The sequence below is a fragment of the Glycine soja genome, chromosome 8, assembly GCF_004193775.1.
Source record: "Glycine soja cultivar W05 chromosome 8, ASM419377v2, whole genome shotgun sequence".
Classification (NCBI taxonomy): domain Eukaryota; kingdom Viridiplantae; phylum Streptophyta; class Magnoliopsida; order Fabales; family Fabaceae; genus Glycine; species Glycine soja.
The window spans coordinates 38,911,743-38,931,814 of record NC_041009.1 but is presented as its reverse complement, the minus strand read 5'-3'; the positions used below and the strand labels follow the sequence as shown (position 1 = coordinate 38,931,814).

The 20,072-nt window shown below is 33.6% G+C and overlaps 2 protein-coding genes across 2 annotated transcripts; one reads left to right on the top strand and one right to left on the bottom strand.

Annotated features, from left to right (window-relative positions):
* Nucleotides 1-632: 632 nt before the first annotated feature.
* On the top strand, nt 633-6,838 carry LOC114423100 (GLABRA2 expression modulator-like). The gene is made up of 4 exons (XM_028389720.1): nt 633-1,116; nt 1,217-1,318; nt 2,378-2,649; nt 6,362-6,838. Exons 1-4 carry the CDS (start codon nt 828-830, stop codon nt 6,554-6,556), a joined length of 858 nt encoding a protein of 285 aa, XP_028245521.1. The 5' UTR covers nt 633-827; the 3' UTR covers nt 6,557-6,838.
* Nucleotides 6,839-17,459: 10,621 nt separating this feature from the next.
* LOC114424159 (serine/threonine-protein phosphatase 7 long form homolog) lies at nt 17,460-19,855 on the bottom strand. The gene is made up of 4 exons (XM_028391013.1): nt 18,972-19,855; nt 18,844-18,886; nt 18,312-18,716; nt 17,460-18,230 (listed from the first exon to the last, which is right to left on the bottom strand). Exons 1-4 carry the CDS (start codon nt 19,814-19,816, stop codon nt 17,547-17,549), a joined length of 1,977 nt encoding a protein of 658 aa, XP_028246814.1. The 5' UTR covers nt 19,817-19,855; the 3' UTR covers nt 17,460-17,546.
* Nucleotides 19,856-20,072: the final 217 nt, after the last annotated feature.

Genomic DNA, 20,072 nt, shown 5'->3' with positions numbered 1-20,072 from the left:
TCTAGCCAACATCGGCTGAAAAATAGACTCAACCAACGTTAGTAAAAAAACAGTTTCGACTGACGTCAACTGACAAATATTCTCAGCATGCTTTGACAAAAAAAACTTATTTGATGTCGACCGAAAAATAGTCTTGGTTGATGTCGATTTAAAGGTTTAAAAAATATCACTGGTTGTGGTCAGACAAAACAACCCTAGTTAAAATTATCAATTTATTTTGTATTTATAAATTATTAAAAATTGAAAATATTTTTTAATTAAAATTTCAAAATTAGATTGTGTTTATTTTCTATAAAGTTTAATATTAAAATTTCATCTATTTAAAATATAAAATTAAAATTTTACATACGGAGAAAATTGAATTGTCCTGTCTAAACAAAGAATTTAAAATGAAAGAAATTTGAATTGATTTATACAAACAAAACATTTAAAAAATAAAGGAAATTAAAATCAACACAATTTAAATTCTAGACATTTCAAATTACTTGAAATTTTGAAATTCCTGATCCAAACACAAGGAAAATAAATTAAAAAGACTAGAATAAAAATAGATAAATTAGAGTATCAAAATTCAAAAGTATATTTAAATTGAATATAATAAACCAAAAACAACAAAAAAGAAAACACAAACAAGGAAGAAGGAGGCGTAAATTACTAGCAACACCCTACGACATCGAAAGGTTCAAGATCATGGAAGAAAAGCGCCTCTCCATGCTCCGCGCGCTAAAAAAAGCGATCCCATTCAACCAAATTACGTCTCTCTCGTTCCCTTCCCTTCCTCTTGGCCCCCAAAATTCTGTTTCACAATCCTAACTCCGAAACCAAAAATGGAACAACCCCCGAAGCCCGAAACTGTGCCCGAATCCCACGTCCCGAACGGCCACTCCACCACCACCACCGCCACAACCACCGTCACAAACGGATCGGGATCGGAATTGGAATCGCAGGTCCCGAAGGAACGCGCCGCATCGTCGTCCGGCAGCACGAAAAAATCGGTGCACTGGAGCCCCGAATTGGTTACCGAATCCACCTTCACCTCTTCTCCTCGCGAATCGCGCTCCAATCCATACTTTTCCACTTCTTCTTCCTTCTCCCAACCTCCCCCAACGTTCATGGGTCAGTATTTTTATTTTTTTAAATTTTTTATTTTGTAAATCCTGTTTTACTTTCCCTTTGCATGCGCGTCGATGCGTATTTTCGTTTTGGTTGTGACCAGAGACGGTGGTGACCGTTCGCAATGTGCTGGGAAGATGGGGCAAGAAGGCCGCAGAGGCTACTAAGAAGGCTGAGAGTCTCGCTGGAAACACGTGGCAGCACTGTAAGTTTTCTGTTTAATTTTTTTATTTTTAATTTTGTCGTTTTTTCGTTTCTTAATTCTCAATTGGTTGAACATGGAATAATGATGCTTGTCATTGATCAAATATTGGGAATTTAATTGGAAACTTTGTTATTAAGGAAACTGGTGTTAGAGATGTATAGATTTAATTTAAGTGTGAATGAATTGGATTTTTATGTTTCTGTCAGAAATTTGTTCATATGCTGGGGTGGGTCCCTTTAAGAAGACGTGATCTCATATTTATGTGGGATAACATAGTTGCATGTGAGATAATGTGATTGCCAATGGGACACTCCCTCTAATAAGTCTATCGGATTTTTGTTCAAGAATGAAATCTTATTGGAACCAGTTCACCCTTTGGAATCATATCACACCCGGGTATGATGAAATAGGATAAATTGAGATAGTATTTTGTAAGTACGTAATTATCTTGAATAAATTCACTATTTCTTTATTTTATGATCACTTGGAAAGAACAAGATGTTTCTTTTGTTCTTTCTTCAATGATTTCTGATCTCTAGTAGACCTCTCAGTAGAATTTGGACCCATTCAGTATTTTCTTAGTAGGAGTGCCTGAAACACATTCTCTAACCCACTCTCCGATTGGTTAAAATTTTGTTTGGAACCCACAAATGTTGTCATTTTCAATAAATTTTAACCAATAAGAGTTTGTTGCTAGCATTTCTCTTTTCTTATATGTCCCATGTGGGCTTTTATTATCTTTTTGAGTTGTTTTGACTAAAGGATGTACCAAACTAACCCTTGCGTGTGACGTATGGCTTAGATGCTGTTTTTTCTGATGTGGTATAACTTATCAAGCATTTCCTTGGTTTCCACATCATCAAGTCAACCAATGATTGTATTGAGTATTAACTATTGAGCTATATCAATTTGCTTTGTGTTTTATTAATCAGTGTACTTGATGAGTCAATGGATCTTCTGTGTCTTGTTATTTTTTGCCCCTCGGCATCTTCGTTGATGACAATGAGTCTTCTACATTACATAACTGAAATATACTTGTTTTGTTACATTGTGCTTAAGTGAAAACAAGCCCTAGCTTTGCTGAAGCTGCTATGGGGAGAATTGCCCAGGGAACAAAGGTCCTGGCAGAAGGTGGATATGAGAAGATTTTCCTGAATACATTTGAGACAGTTCCGGAGGAGCGGCTTCTGAATTCTTATGCATGTTATCTATCCACGTCTGCTGGTCCAGTTATGGGAGTTTTGTATGTATCCACCGCAAAGATTGCATATTCTAGTGACAATCCTATTTCGTATAGAAATGACAACCAAACAGAATGGAGCTATTATAAGGTACGTATTCTATTGAGATGGGCAAATTGTTTACTGAGTTGCTAGTGAAAATAGCCTCAGCATAATTATATGCAAAACTTGCTATCATTAATGTTAGGAAACTAAGTAATATGACAACTATACAAATAAATCAGAATACAGCTCCTAAATAGATTATATTCTCCCTAAATAAGAAATACTTTCCAACACTCCCTCTCAAGTTGGAGCATATAAATCATATGTATCAAACTTTTTACTATGGAACTGAAATTCAAGGACCCCTAAGAGACTTTGTAAGTTCTAGAGCTGATAACTAGAGTTAACAAACTCAATAATAGTTTCCTTTTAGAGAACTTTTTTCTCTAATAAAGTACAAACAATTTCTAAGGGTTTGGTTTTTTCATGAAAGATTATGTTTGATGCAATGTGAAGAGCATCTTGATTATCACAATACAATTTCATCTGATCAACACTTCCAAACTTTAACTCATGAAGTAATTGTTTTACCCGTACAAGTTCATAAGTAACCATTGCCCTAGCCTGATAGTCATCATCTACATTGGACCGTGGAACCACATTGTTGCTTTCAAGATACAAAATACCACCAACAAAGACCCTATATCTCAAAATAGATTGTCTATCAATAGGTGAACCATATAGATCTTTGATTTGGAAATGACTAAATGGATGTTTCTTCAGTCAAGATCCTGACCTAATTATATCATCCACATGAACTACCAGATAAACACATAAGCCAATTGAAATTTGTCAGTAAAACTGAATGATCAGCTTTGCTATGAGTGATAGCAACTTCCTGCACAACAATACCATTATACAAGATTTTCTGAATCTGGCTCTAGGAGACTGTTTTAAATCATAAAGAGTCTGTTTCAACTTTCTAACTAAGCTTTGACTACCCCCAACCCCCCAAACAACAAACTCATATGGGTGATCCTAATATTTGTATATCACACATCAGTAATACTCAGTACATTTTCTTGAATTCTCTATTCTGGTGACTCCAACCATGTGTCTAGTAATCAGTCACCTCCTTATTCTCTTTCTATACCTGGTTTTTATTGCTATAATACCATCTTGAGACGGGCAAATTGTTTACTGAATAGCTTGAGGAAAATAGCCTCAGCATGAACAATTGTATACTAGATTTATAATCACTAATATTAAGAAATTATGTAAATAAGGAAACTAAGTAATAAGTCAACCATACAAATAAATTGGAATATACACAGCTCCTAAATAGATGATATTCTCCTTAAATAAGATAGTTTACAGCAAATTCAATTCTATAACATAGAAAAGGGAAAGTATCAGCATGACACGAATACTATTTTTCCACTAAAATTTAGTCTATCTGACCAGCTTATGAATGCATACTTAAATTGTTTTTGTCAAATTTTGTGAAGCATTACCTCATGAAATTGTTATGATGAGAAGGATCACTAAGTTTTTTACTTGTTGGTATGCATTGCAATTTTACAATTTAATATTGGGTTGCTGAAAAGAGTTAACTGTTTCAAAGGAGAACTATGTAATAATAAAATGAGTTTCACTGTTTTCTACTCAAAATACATGATAAATTTTTCCATGGCACAGTCACTTGTATTCATAATGGTTCTGTTTTTGCTTTTTGATCAACTTTGGGCGTGCAACTGGTGTGGTTTTTAATTCATTTGAGGTGTGCATTATTCTTAAATCATGTTGAGAAGATTTGAGAATATACTTTATCGCCCTTGTCTATAAAATAATAACCCTGATTATTTAAAATCTCAATTTTGCTGTTTTCCAGACTCCAGAACTTTCAGCAACATAGTTTTCACATGTGCCTTCTAAGGTCCACGAGCCTTTTGTTTATTAAAATGTAAAGCTAGTTAGGAAGTAAAAAAGTGAAAGTTAAGTTAAATCTGAGAATTAATAAGGAAATATAAATAAAAATTTCCCTATATTTTTCATTCTCTATTTACTTCTCTCTTTTTCATATCCAAAACTTATGCTTGTGTGCAGTTTAGTTTGGTTTACTATTAAAATGAAGTTAATTTGGTCAGAGAGAAGTTTTACTCCATTCTCTATATCATCTGTTGGTTGTAAGACAGTACTTGTCTTTAAAATTTGTACAAGGATGTAAGCTGTGAGTGAAAGATTAACTGGACATAATGGTTTGGATGCATTGAGATTGAGAATGGCGATTTTATGTATTTAATTTATAAAATCTGGTGAAGTAAAGAAAAATGTTGATATTTAATCTTAGTTAGCTCAAACATAAAGTAAATGAATTTAACTTTTAATCAACCCTTATTCAATTTTCTAACTCAAGATTGTGCTAGACTTGATTACAATTTTTCAACCTTGAGACTTCATTGAGCTTGGTTCTAATTATAATCCCTAAATATTTAATATTTTCAATTACACAGAGTTGATCCTGGCCTCAAGCATTGAAGCCAAGTATTACTATATTTGATTTGATATTTGTGCATATTGAATCAAGCTACTTGACCTGTGAATAGCTTTCTTATGTTAGAAGGGTCGGTGGGGTGGGGGAGTCATGTAAACAACTTCTTGTGGTGTGTTAACTAGATAGGTATTCCAATAACTTTTGGTTGGAGATTTAAAAGCTTTACACATATCTAATCTGCAAAAATATAAACATAGTATTTGGTTGATGAATTTGTGATTGAAATCTGTTTTCTACTTTGGGGTAGGTTGTATGGTGTATTACACTATTACATGAAGGGATTTCAAGATGATTATGATATCCCCTTTTATATAGTTAGGGAGTGGGGGTGCTCTAGAAGTGGACTTTTATTTTGACTAAAGTTGAGAATGGTTGATCATTGTTGGCTTAGTGATGTACGCCTACAAAGCTGCTAGTGTAGGTCTATCATTTTCATTATTTTCCCAAAGGTCTATAAATCTGGAACTGGTATTTCATCATCATATTGTGGTCATTGGTCAGGCATAAAATATTATATATAGGATTGAGGTTGAATACAGATATTATTTAACGTAGAGGAATGCAACTCAGATTATTTCAGAGATTTCTGATATTTGGTGCAGTGGTCAGCTAAAAATATCCCCTCAATCCCAAATTCTTGAAAATGACTAGCTTCTTTCAGAGTGAGTCACTCTCCTGATTAAGAGGAGTCTTCTTTTGGCTCTTCTACTATCTCCAATCATCTTTTCCAGAATAGCTATCAACCACCTCAACCTTATCAGCTATAATATATCCATGTCAACCATTTTTATTCTTGTTAGCTCTTTATTGTGGACAATAATGATCTATCCAGAGCATGTGGCCAGCTCAAGTGTGAGACTTTAATTAAACAATAAAAAAATATCTTTTGCTTAAAAATGCACAAATAAATAACAAGTGGCCAGCTCAAGTGTGAGAGACTTGAATTAAACAATAAATAATTATCTTTTGCTTAAAATACACAAATAATATTGCAATGTCAGCTTTAGTTTTGCTTTTCTTGACACAGTATTCCAATTTGCTTAAACTCTTCTCTTATTCTGCAATTTCTTATCTGCAAAATAGTTACTTTAACATCATTCTTTTCTTTGTGAATCTTTTAATTCGTACTTTTCTATCTCTACTTCTATTCAGCTTTTTCTTCTCCTTGCGGTGTTCTCTTCCCTTGTTTAAGTTGTCTGATCTTGAACAATATTGTATCCAAGTGTTATTTTTGTCCTTGATATGGCATAATGATGCGTGTAGGTAGTCATCCCTTTACACGAGCTAAAATCAGCGAATCCTTCATCAAACACATCCAATTCTGCTGAAAAGTACATCCAGGTGATCTCGGTTGACAATCATGAATTTTGGTTTATGGGCTTCTTGAACTATGATGGTGCTGTGGAGTCCCTGCAAGATGCCCTTCAATCTGGCAGACAAATACAATCAGAAGCATAGTCTGTTCATACGTTTTAGTGTTTCAAACCCCCAATTATATTTCTTTCCCTTCCACAGAAGTTTGTAGAATTTGATCATTATGGTGATATGGTCTTGGAACTGTTGATAAATATCAGGCCAACTTTTGGCATTTTTGTGGATATGAATTTTACCTTAGGGTGATACAATGGATCATTTGAGGGGATTCATTAAAGTAGTTAGGAAAATTGTATGGTCACTTTTTTCTGCTTCTCATTCCCTTCCATGCTCTATATTACAAGGAAAACTAGTTTGCTACTCTAATGCACAAATACTTACAATTCAGGACGTACTCTCATCATATATGAACTAACTACGTAGCAAACTTGGAATCAAAACAAAATTTAAAATAGAGAACGTATATGTATGGCATCTAAATTGTATGGTAAAAGATGAATTATGTTTTTTTATTTAATGATAAACATATCTTTAAGTTGAGTGGGGCAGCTACAGAGAAATTACGAATATTTAATATAAATAATTATACTTAAAATACTACGCTATCTCCGTAAAAAAAATACTAAACTATTAGCAATTTTATTATGAATTTCTTTTTAACTATTTTAATTCAGATCAATTGTAAGGTATTTATAATGTAAATGAATTATTCTGTCTTTCGATATTTTCATCCACGGGGCTGGGGTATTGGGGTAATTTAATAAAGATTGGTGGACCAAATCCTGTACATAGAGATCATATATCCCCAACTCAATCATATAAATAGTGTTTGATTTAGAGGATAAAAATAGATTATTTTTTTTAAAAAAATTAAGTTATAGTGTAAAAGGTGTGAAATTTACGTGGAATTCACAGAATTTTTTTTTTCTATTTTTCTCCTTTTTCAATCAAACACATCCTTTAAGAGCGAATGAATAGATTCCGGGTATGTTAGGTATTTATAAACGTATTGCTTTTCTTTTGGTAGAGTTAGTTACTTGAAGTAAATGAGATCATTATTATAAAAACATTTTTGTGTGTTTGTGAAAGTTCATCTACATTATTTGTCCATTTCATTGAAAATTTGGTAAAATTGAGTTAGATAAATTTGATTATAAATCATCAAAATATGATCGAGATCGGTGTTTTTTTTTATCAAGTCGAGATACGTATTTAAATTAATTAGAACTATATAATTATATTATAATGTTTTTTTTTCTTGTGTTGTAAAAATTGGACCGACCCATTTGATTGGAAAATTGGAGAACTGGTTTATTATTTGATCTAAATAAATAACAGAACCGATATTAAGAAAAATCAATAAAATTAGTTAAAAACTAATTCACAACAAGTCAATGAAAATGCTTGATACGATGCCATTTTTTTTATTTTTCTTATAAAAAGGAAAATCAATTAAAAGTACTTGTTATCTTTTTTAGATATAAACTTTTTTTTAACAGCAAAATTAGGTATAAACTTATTATTAAGGATGGAATTCCACTCAACTTGTTAAGAATTTGTTTGGCTCATATCTAGACTTGAGTTTGATATAAATATTTTTTCAACTTGAACTCAATTCAATTTTTTTCTAAGTTCTAACCCATATGCATATTTTAAATCAACAAAATTATATGTGATGAATTCATTTTCATAATACTTCCTGTTACTATTATAAGACATAATTTTGAAAAAAAAAATGAATAAGATTTGATTTATTCACCTGCAATGAGTGATTTAAAACGAGACGAATCCTAGCACGTAATACCAAACACATGTCTTACGTTGCATGTGCTAAAGAGGTCCCAAAGTGTCTATTAACCGCTGGATTTGTTTGATTTCAAATAGTGGTTCAGAATTTTTATTCCTTTTTAATTTTCTTTATTCTCTTGTTCTGTTTCTTTACCAGATTTACCCCTCAGCTCTTCTCTCTTTCTCTCTCCTCCTCCCCTTCCTGTGTCCTTCTCCGTCGTGCCTACTCCACCTCCGTCACACCTTCACAGCTCCATCCTCTCCACCTCCGGCGCTGGTGTTCCGATCTCTCTCTCTCTCCCCCTCCCTCCCTGTAAAGAAACCAAACACCATCCCCACAATCTCATCCGCTCTCAACTTGGCATTTTTGAACCCTAGGCACCACAAGTTTGAGGCTTTTTGGACAACAACTTGTATTTAGTTGTATTGGTGGTGATGATTGAAAATTTCTATTCCAATATTATAAGACAATTATATTATCTATTTATTATTAGTAAGTTTATTTTATATGATCAAATTAAGTGAATCTTTTAGATAATTAAATAAGATAATATAGACTTAAATAAATAAATGTCAGAGTTCATCCATTAGAAAATAATGAGAATTATTATTAGATTAATATACTGTAAAAAGACTAGGATCTTCAATATATTGAGTCATCACACATAATTTATTTTCTCTCCGTATGAATGTCTCATTGATAAATAAAGAGACTTTAGTTGAAAAACAATGATAAAATCATTGGTTGTTTGTGATTTAACAATTGTTAAAAAATGTTTTGACCAGAAACTAATTATAATTACAAATGTTTTATCTAGTCCTTAATAATCATACATATTATAGACATAGCCTCCTTTGATGATTTGTTTTAAGATAAGTATTTACAAATTTTTTAACTTTCACCTAAAAAATTAAAAATAAGAACTAAAGATTAAAGATAGTTTAACAAGTGGTATCAAACTCATTGGTTGATTATTAGGAAATAAAAATTAAGTTTTTTTTTAATTATTTGATATTTGGAAAAAGTTTGGTGAATGAATCTTGTTATGAAGGTTTCGGTTTCAAAAGTTTTTATTTACAATTTGAATTAGATACAGGGATATAAGGAACAAATGTTTTACGTTTATTGTAAGACTTGTATATGCCTTACATGGGCTCCAGCTGGTGGCTATTATATGTGTTTTACCGGTGCATAATTTGGAGTTTTCAATTTTGATTCCTAATAAGGTTTTATGTTCTATGTTTTCGATTTCACTGATTTCGGTATACGGTCTTGTATAAGACATACAAGGGTTTATTGGATAATTTAAAGTTTTTTTTGATACTGATTTCATTTCAGTATATATATATACGAATTGATTTTTGTGAATAATAAAGAAATATCCAATATATGATTTGTGAATTAAATAAAGCTTCTTTTGGCATGTAAGAATCAGAGGATAAAGATTGATATCGTACGCTCCTCTAGCATTCAAGAAATTAATTAGCGTAGAAATATATGTTGAATCTTATTATATCATGAGATATTTACTTTAGTTTATATTAAATACGGAGTGAAAATAATGGGTTAATTATAATAAGTTTGGATTTAAGTATTGCTTTGATGCAATTTGTTACCGTCAAATAATTTGGATTTTATAAATTATATATATGATTTATGTTATTCATATTATATGATTTATTAGTACATTGTTAATATGATTGAAATTTTCAATCAATATATAAAATTTTGACAGTCAAATTAAAATTAGTTTGAGAGATACTTACCCTCCTTAAGGATTGTTATGCAATTATGTGATCGCTAGAAAGTAATATGCACGAACAGCTTTGGGTTTTGTATTTATGCGTGAAACTTGTGTAAATTTAAAATTAAAATTAGTTTGAGAGATACTTACTCTCCTCAAGGATTGCTACGCGATTATGTGATCGCTAGAAAGTAATATGCACGTACAGTTTTGGGTTTTGTATTTATGCATGAAACTGGTGTAAATTTAAAATCTCTTATTTTAATTATATTGTCTAGTATTTTTATTGAATTAATTGAAACTGTTAAAGTAATTTTTGTTGGGTAAATTAATTTGATTGAATTTGCATAGATGTCGCATGAAATTATTCATGTTAATTGTGTTCGGCCCAAAGAAAAACTCAATTTGACTGAATAATTACATGTCAACAATTATAAGTATTAGGTGATTATAAGGATTGGTTTTTCATGTGAATAATGAAGTGTCCAAAGATCGTCATTAGAATTTATCAACACATTAATTTTCATATGAAAAATGAAATGTCCAAAGACAATAATTGTTTGACAAGACTTATTATCAATATTTGATAATTGCATTGAGAGTATCTTTTACGGTTAGTCCTTTGAATCCAAATGTTGAGGGTTAATAATGTGCTAGGTATCTTGTTTGGGTCTTCAAAATTACCATAAAGATAAATTATGCATTGTATGTTTATTATTCTCTCATTAGTAGTTTTTGTTACCACTCATTTTTTTTCATTACTCATATTTTTTGGAATCTCAAACCTGCCATTTTAAAAAGAGTCAATTGAGAATTTTCTCAATTACATGTAGGGGTGGGAATAGGCCAGGCCGGCCTATAGGGGCCTACGACCTGACCTACATAAAGCCTGACCTGAATTGACCTATTTAATTAAAAGATTAGGCTCAGGCTTTTTTAAAAACCTATTAAATTAAATAGACCAGGCTTAGGCTTATTAAAAAGCCTTATAAGCCTGATAGGTCGGCCTATATATATATATATATATTTTTTTTTTTTTTTTGGGTACCAATATATAATATTATTTTTTGGATACAATTAATTTTTTTTGTGAAACTATCAGACTTTGATTACACATTACTACTCCATAACTTCTATTCCTATAATCAAGGACTTTAATTATAATTTAGGTGTGAGTCATGCGCCTTTTTATATTCCTCATTATTTTGATTGACTTTCCTTTTTCTTTAACTTTCCTATTACGTTCATACTCCATAAAATATTAAATATTTATTGTGAAGAAGACTTTTAAAAAGGCTATTAGGCCAGACCGAGTCAAAATAAAAGCCTTTGATAGGCTATAGGCCAGGCTCAGGCCTCAAAGATTCATTGTAGACTAGGCTCAGGCCTTTCAAAGCCTGGCCTATTCCCACCCCTAATTAAATGGAATTGAACGATTTTTTTTAACTATGGAAAACTCTAATGGGACTTTATTTATCACAATGCTAGATTACACTAAGTTGTTCTTTATTGTGATCTTAGATCAAATCAAGTCATTCTTAAGAAAAGGAAAAATAGTCAAGGATATTGCGTAAAGTTTTCTCAATTAGAGTAGAAACAAGAGAATGAGATATGAAATTTACTTGTTCCTTTTGTAAGAAGGTGAGACATATGAAGTAAAAGAAAACCAAGTATATTGTTTGTTGTGGGAAGAATGATAAACTTCTCATTTTTTGGATTTATTCAATAGATAATTTTAGTTTCCGTACCCAAGAACATTTGGTGGGTAGATTTTGGTGCTATTACTCGCATAAGTATATTTTTGCAAGATTGCCTGTAGAGTCATTTGTCATGTGATGTTGAAAGAATTATCTATATGAAGCGATGACAATAAAGTTGCAGTTGAAGTTATAGGAACTTTTAGGTTGCTTTTAAAGACTTATTATTTGGATTTGTTTGAGAATTATGTTGAACCATGTGAATGCATGTGTATGAAGGTTTAGATGATGACAAGACAAAAGCAACACAAGTTTTATTTCAAGTCCAAATCAAGACCAAGAAAACAAAGATCAAGAAGAAAGCTAAGTCTTAGTCTATCTTTGTTAAAAAAGTCTCTTAGTGATTGCAAAGGTTTGGCCTCACAACATAGTTTTTAAATCGATTATAAAAAGGTTTTAAAATATTTTTAACATTTTCTGAAAAAGGCATTTTTCCGCTGCGATTGATTACCAGACATTATAATCGATCACCAGAAGCAAAATTATTTTAAAAAGCTTTTTCAGAAAGTTTGGAATTTGAAAGCTGTAATCGATTACTAATAACAGAACTACAAAAATTCAAATTAAAAAGTCATGACTTTTCATTACATAATTGTGTAATCGATTACCAAAGAGTTGTAATCGATTACCAGTGAGAAAATTTTAAAAGTTACTCTGAAAAGTCACATCCCTTCATAAGTTTTTGAAAAGCCACCAATGGCCTATAAATATGTGACTTATCTAGGCAAATTTCCCTGTTTGGGATTCTTTTACAAAGAATTTCCCAAACTAGGGCTGTTCTTGAGCTATTTCCCAGGGGGTGCTCTTTTGGCACGTACCCTGCATGGGAAGCGCCATTGTTGATGGCGCCTTCAGCAGGAGTTTGGCACGTGGCCATGGAAATGCCATGCCCAGCAGCGCTTCCACTTTTGCATGAAAACGCCAACAGTGTTGGCGACTTGGTGAAGGCTGAAGGCTAGCCCTAGGCTTGCAGTGCTGTAGTGCAGAGTGACTGCAGCAGGGAAGCGCCATTGGCACCAGCGTTTTGCCTGAAAACGCCAATGGTGATGGCGTTTAAAGCTGTTTAAATACCAATGGTGTTGTACATTTGTTCTACGCTTTCGGTTTCATTATTTTACTTTCGTTTTCGTATAGCTTCGTTCTGCGCTTCCTGTTTCAATATTTTACTTTCGTTTTGGTATACCTTTGGCATTTTAGTGACTTTGGAAATTTCAGTGGTATGAAGCATTTTATTTTTTAAAATTATATTAGCTTTTATGTTTTTTCTTCCGCGGTTTCCGTTTGAACATTTTGCTTTTGATTTGGCACCTTTAGCATTTTGGTGGCTTTGGAAATTTCTGTGCTATGAAGCAATTTTTTTTAAAAAAATTATATTAGTTTTCATGTTTTTTCTTCAGCGCTTTCCCTTTGAACACTTTATTTTCGTTTTGGTAGCTTTGACATTTTGATGGGTTTGGAAATTTTTGTGGTATGAAGCATTTTATTTTAAGGTTAGTGGTTTAAGGGTTTAGCTTTTATGTTTAAAAGGCTTGTTAGTGTATATTTAAATGCCAAAAATAAACAAAAAAATTGTGTAACGATGTGTATTTGAAGAAAATATTTTGAATATGAAATTTGTATAATTTTTTTAATTAAATTAGGTTGGTGTTGATGAACGTTTGAAGTTTGAATAAAAAAAATTATAGATAATATTTATTTGAAGTAAGTATTTTGAGTATGAAATTTTTTGTTTAGTATGAAGTTGTAGTATTTTTTTAATTAGATTAGGTTGGTTTGTTGGTGTGTTAAAAATTTAGAAATGTTGAACTCGAAAGTGTTATTTGATGCTTTGTTTTTTGTTGTACTACAAAAATTTTATTATATTTGTAGTAATTTTGTAATTACCTTTTTCCATTTTAAAGTTATTAATGGTTAAGAATAATTATTTATACTACTAACTTCGGTAATGAATTAATAAATTTTCTGTTAAAAATGACTATGTTAAAATTGTTCATTTTTATAAGTTTGTCCCATAAAATTAATTTGAAGTTAATTAAAATTTTTTAAAAGAGAAATTGAATGTGAAGTTCCAATAAAGAGATCTTTTGTGATTACATTTTATTAGTTTTGATTAAAAGTTTTATAAAATCGTGTGTTATTTAAGTGTGTTGATGTGAAATTTATTTAAAATTAATAATTTGAATTACATCTTCATTAGTTTAAAATTACTACATTTAAATTGTTAATTTTTTTAAAGTGTCTTAATGTGAAATTGATTTGAAATAATTTTTTTTAAAAAAATTACATTTTATTTTGAAGTTTCAGCAATGACTTTTTGTGATACCATTTTGTAACTTATTTGACGTGTTCAAATATTGTTTTTGTAGGTACACGATGAATTCGGTTATAACAGTGTTGTATTTCAATGGAAGGGTGTATGAAGATAATGATGGTGTAATATTTGAAGGTAGTAAAAAAGCGATTCAGATTAAACGTGGAATTAGTTTCAATGCTTTGAAGAAAAAAATTGGAGATAAGGTAAAGTTACAAAATAATGAAATTATTTCTGCTATTAGCTGTAGATTTTTAGTGTCAGGAAAATATATTGCCTTGCAAATTTGTGACGATGAAGACATTGAAACAATGTTGGAAAGTTTTAAACAACAAGACCAAATGTCAGTTCTGGAATTGTACATAGAAAAGGATGTGGCTGGTGGTTCAATGTTTCATTCTGCCAATTCGCTTACATCATGTGGAAATTATTTATCTAATGATGACACACAACCGGCAACAAATATGAGCAATTTACATATTGACGAAGACGATGATGATGATGATGATGATTATCTTGTGTCTAACTCATACGTTGAAGAGTCTTTAGACGAAGATGACAGTGTTGACGGTATATCTGATACAGACGATGAAGTCACAAACATTCCTCAACCAGTAAGAATTGTTCACCCAGCAGAAGGTATAATTTGTTGTATGAAAAAATTAGACAATACATTTATTATTTGATGACAATTGTATTTAATGCTAAATAAGTATTATTTGATTTTTTATTTTATTTTGAACTGTTAGGTGCACAACGAATTGAAAATCCATTTTGGAATGATGCCTCACATTATAACAATATCAACTGGAGTTATCCTGATGAGGAGGACATTTGCGGTTTGGAGATGCCGTCGACCTTTAATGTTGGCCAAGAATTATATGTTGGCATGAAATTTGATAGTAAAGATGCGGTCAAAAATGCAGTGAAACAATATGTTATGAAGGTGCATCAAAGCTTCAAAGTTGTTGAAAGCAAAACGAACAAGTATGTGGTTTGTTGTGTGAATAAAAATGCAGAGTGTCCTTGCCCTTTTTATATGAGGGCAATTATATCTAAAAAAACAGATACGTGGAAAGTCACACAATGGGGTGGACCACACACATGTCTGAATATGACCATGACACAAGATCACGAGAAACTTGATTCAGATTTAATTGCCACTTGTGTAGTAGGTACGTATTTTATGTTCATATTATGTTCATTTTTTGTTAATTATCATTTAAATTTTGTTATGTTATTCACAGGCATGATCAGAGAAGATCCATCAATAAAAATTTCTTTGATTCAAGAGAGGATTAACAGTGAATTTGCGTACAAGGTGTCGTACAAAAAAGCTTGGTTGGCGAAACAGAAAGCCATTGCAATTGAATATGGCGATTGGGATGAGTCCTATGCGAAACTTTCGTCGTGGTTAACACACATGCAAAATCATTCTCCTGGATCATATTTTCAAGTACTACATGACGATTTTATCATTGGGAATACGGTTAGTCGCGAACACCGTCAGTTTCATAGAGTTTTTTGGACTTTTGGGCAATGTAAAGAAGCTTTCAAGTACTGTAAGCCAATCATACAAGTTGACGGTACACATTTGTACGGCAAATATCGTGGGACCCTCTTAATGGCGACATCACAAGATGGAAATGGTGGCGTCCTTCCTCTAGCATTCGCGGTGGTTGAAGGTGAGACGTTGACAGCGTGGTCATGGTTTTTGGCACACTTGCGTGAACACGTCACTGATAAAAATGGTATTTGTCTCATTTCTGATCGACACGCGAGTATAAAGTCCGCTGTGGCTAATGAAGCACTTGGTTGGCAACCTCCCCACGGTTATCATGTCTATTGCGTGCGACACATAGCAAGCAACTTCAATCGAAAATTCAATAACGCCAAACAAAAAGAAATGTTGAAGAAGTTGGGTAAGATTTCATATTTAATGGTCACGTTTATTTAACTTCCATATATACTTAAAATTGTTATTGATAACTAATTTTATGCAGCCTACACTCCTTGCAAGCACATTTTTGATCAAAATTTAGAAAAATTTCGTGAACTAAGTCCAGCCATAGCAACATGGATTGATCGCATTTCAAAGGAAAAATGGACGATGGCTTATGATAAAGAAGGACGTCGATATGGCCACATGACAACCAACCTCTCAGAATGTATCAATAAGGTTTTGAAGGATTGTCGCAACATTCCCATAACAGCCTTGGTCAAATCAACGTACAGTAGGTGTCGAAAGTACTTTGTTGAGCGTGGCCGCCAAGCCCAGAGACAGTTAAATGAAGGCCAAGTATATTGTTCAAAGCTTGTTAAAGAACTTAGAAAAAATCAAGAACAAGCTTGTTCGCACATCGTTCGCGTGTATGACATCCACTCCACAAGGTTTGAAGTAGAGGAGACCTTCAATCCTATTACGCAGCGTGGCGGACAAAAGTGGGCAGTTAACTTGAACGGTCATTATTGTCAATGCGGAAGGTATTCTGCGCTTCACTATCCATGTTCACATATTATTGCAGCTTGTGGTTACGTGAGCCTGAACTACTACCAATATATAGATGTTGTTTATACAAATGAGCACATCTTAAAAGCTTACTCCGCACAATGGTGGCCTCTTGGGAATGAAGCGGCTATTCCTCCTTCTAATGATGCATGGACACTTATCCCTGACCCAACCACAATTCGTGCGAAAGGTCGGCCAAAATCAACAAGGATAAGGAATGAGATGGATTAGGTCGAACCGTCTGAGCACCGAATAAAATGCAGTAGATGTGGAGCCGAAGGGCATAACAGGCGTCGCTGTCCAATGCAATCTGAGCGTGGGAGTTGTTCAAATCATTGATTTATGTATGTTAGCCGAGTGACTTGTATTTGTTTAAGTTCTCTTCAATGTATTGAATTTGTGGGGTTGAATACATTTGTTAGTTAAAAACATTACTTATTTTGGTTTGTGTGCATTAGCTATTTGTGGGTTTCAATGAATTCGTTACTTAAAAACACATCCATACACCTTAACACTAAACCCTAATCCTCAAACCTAACCCTAAGCCCAACACACTAAACCCCAAACACCTAAGCTATAACCCTATCCCAACCCCAAAGAGTAAAACCCCTAACCTCTAACACTAACCCAAACACCTAAACCCTAACCCGAAGCACTAATCCAAACCCTAAACCCTTAAACCCATAACCTCTAACCCTTACCCATAAACCCCTAATCCAAAACCCATAAACCACTAACCTCTAACCCTTACCATAACCCTAACCCTAACCCTAATCCAATTTATTTTTCCTTTGTCTACTTTAGTTTTAGTTGTAAACTTGGTTAATTATTATAGTTTGATGTGCCACATAAACTCTATACATTAGTAAGGCATCAGTAAGGCATAATAAATGAGATGCGATAGATTAATTGTCAAAATCAAATGTCTAACAAACAACAACAAAATTACACAGATACATCAAAATCAGTCATTATGGTGTCCGTGATGTCGTGAAGATGTGCCACATGGTCGATCCCATCTTCGCGCTTGACGATCAGGATTTCTTCTGCCGCCGCGTTGTCTCCCCGCTTCTGCTTCCTCAGCCTCTGCAGAAAACTCCTGACGCAAATCAACACCTAATAACTCGCCCATATCAGGTATTGCTCCGGGTACATTCCATTGCGGAGCAAATGGGGCGTTAGGTGTTGCCATGGGGGCATCGTGCTGCTGTGAAGGAGTCATAGTGGGCCATGAAAAATGAGGCTGTGTTTCCGCAACACCACCGAACGAATGTGAGGTCTCAGAAGTATCAGTATGATGACCTGCAAAAGGATACTGATACATCTGTGAAGGATATTCGGAAAATGTTGCTGGCGTGTAATACATTCCATGACCACGCTCCATCATTTGTTGGGAATATTGTTCCGCTTCAACAGGCTCCCTTCGTCTGCCTATGCCCCGAGTTTCAACACTTGACTGAAGAATGGGAAACTCTTGGGCTGGGAATTCACGCTCTGATGCTGGACCATGTGACACTGGTTCAGTGATTCTCTCTTGCTCTTCAGATATAATTGCTAACTTATCCACGTAAGGCACGAGATCATCAACCGTCCACGTGTTCCTCCCTTGTGGTGACACCATATATTGTAAAGTCTCCACAACTTCACCCTGCAATTAGTAGCGTCAACAAATTAATGCTCATGCTTAAGAAATTAATTAGAAGTTAAACATTGAAAAACAGATAAATACCAATGCAGTTGTGTTTGCATTGTTTGGGTCGACAAACATCTTTGTTTTACGCCTATACCACACCATGTAGTCCGAGTTATAACCCAGTAGGCCCTCCTGTCGAGGATAAACGTCGACCCTAAACTCTGCTCGATTGTTCCACTGACCAATGATTGGGGCCAACAGGTGGAACCAATTCTCATATTGTTTGCCTTTGAGCGTTATGCCATGGACATTTTGCGGTTGCGAAGGACACCCGGGAATGGGTTGTTGCAATCCAAATTGTCGTAAAACTCTATCGGGTTGGTGCCACTCAACAACATGGAAACAAATCAGTGGCACCACCGCAAACCAAGCTACACCTCCAACCACACAAATTGGAGGCAACGCTGCCATCACAGTTGCTGTGTATGGCTCCCAGACAAACTGCATATAACAATACGCTTGTCAATTTTCAGTCAAACATAACATATTAAAATTCCATTTAAGCATTACATTACGATGTTCTTACCTCATGTCGTTTCATCAAATCCAATTTGCGACGGAAAAGTCTAAGATCATCATTGCCAATATGCTGATTTCCACGTCGCAACCACCTACAATAAAAATGAAATCATCGTTGTCAACACGTTCCATCATTAAATATTTTATCATTCAAACCTAATTTTTTAAACGACAAACCTGTGTCCGAGTGGTTTATTTTCTATAACGGGAGGCGTCCTCTTTGGAGCTAAGGTCATGCATCGTTCCCATGCCCACATTTGGATTAAGATGCACATACCTCCGATTGATTTAACTTTGTAATCGGTGGCGCTGCACATCTCTCTATATAAATACGCAAGCACGGCAGGTCCCCACGCATACGTGCTGCACTGTTCAAAGTCACGTAGAAATTGTAGGTACCTTAAGGAAACTCTGCTACTACTTTTGTTAACAAAGAGGACACCTCCTATGAATCGAAGGATCCACGCACGGGTAAACCTTTGTAATTGCTCAATGTTACCCTCATCAATATTTATGTCAGAAAAATGGTGAGCCAACCAACTTAATTTGACGACACTGCCTTCAATTTCCCCTTCCTGTGGTCTGACTCCTAATAATTCTTCACACAAGTCGGCCCAAACAAGATTAGTTGAACCAATTAATGGTGCCCCGTCACTACGCAAACCTAGTAAAACTGACACATCTTGGAGAGTAATGGTAGCCTCTCCGCATCTCAGGTGAAACGTGTGGGTTTCGGGCCTCCATCTTTCAATGAACGCACTAATTAAGGCCGCATTTATCTTTAGGTATCCCATCCTCATGATCCAATAAAACCCACATTGCCGAAGCAAAGGAACAATTTCCTCCGGTATTTGTTCTTCACCTTGATACGTCGGGACTGCTCGCCTGATGTGTAGTTTTCTGTCTGGTTCCCCATTCCAAACATGTTCTGAAACATGCTTGGGTTGCATCCACAACACGTCACTATCAATTGGACCAGACCTAGTTTGTATACTTGATGAGCATGACGACGAAGAAGCCATTGAGCCTACAAAATAAAATATAATACAATTAATTGACAATCAAATTTATACAAATTAATTAAAATAAATAAGAAATTATATTTTTTAAATTTCAATAACAAAATATATTATACAAATAACCTAATTCATATATATTCTATAAATAAATTAAATTACAAACAAATATAAATTTAAATATATAAATTAATGACTACAAATAATTACGCGTAAAATAATTTAACATACAAAATCAATAATTTAAAATACGTAAAACTAT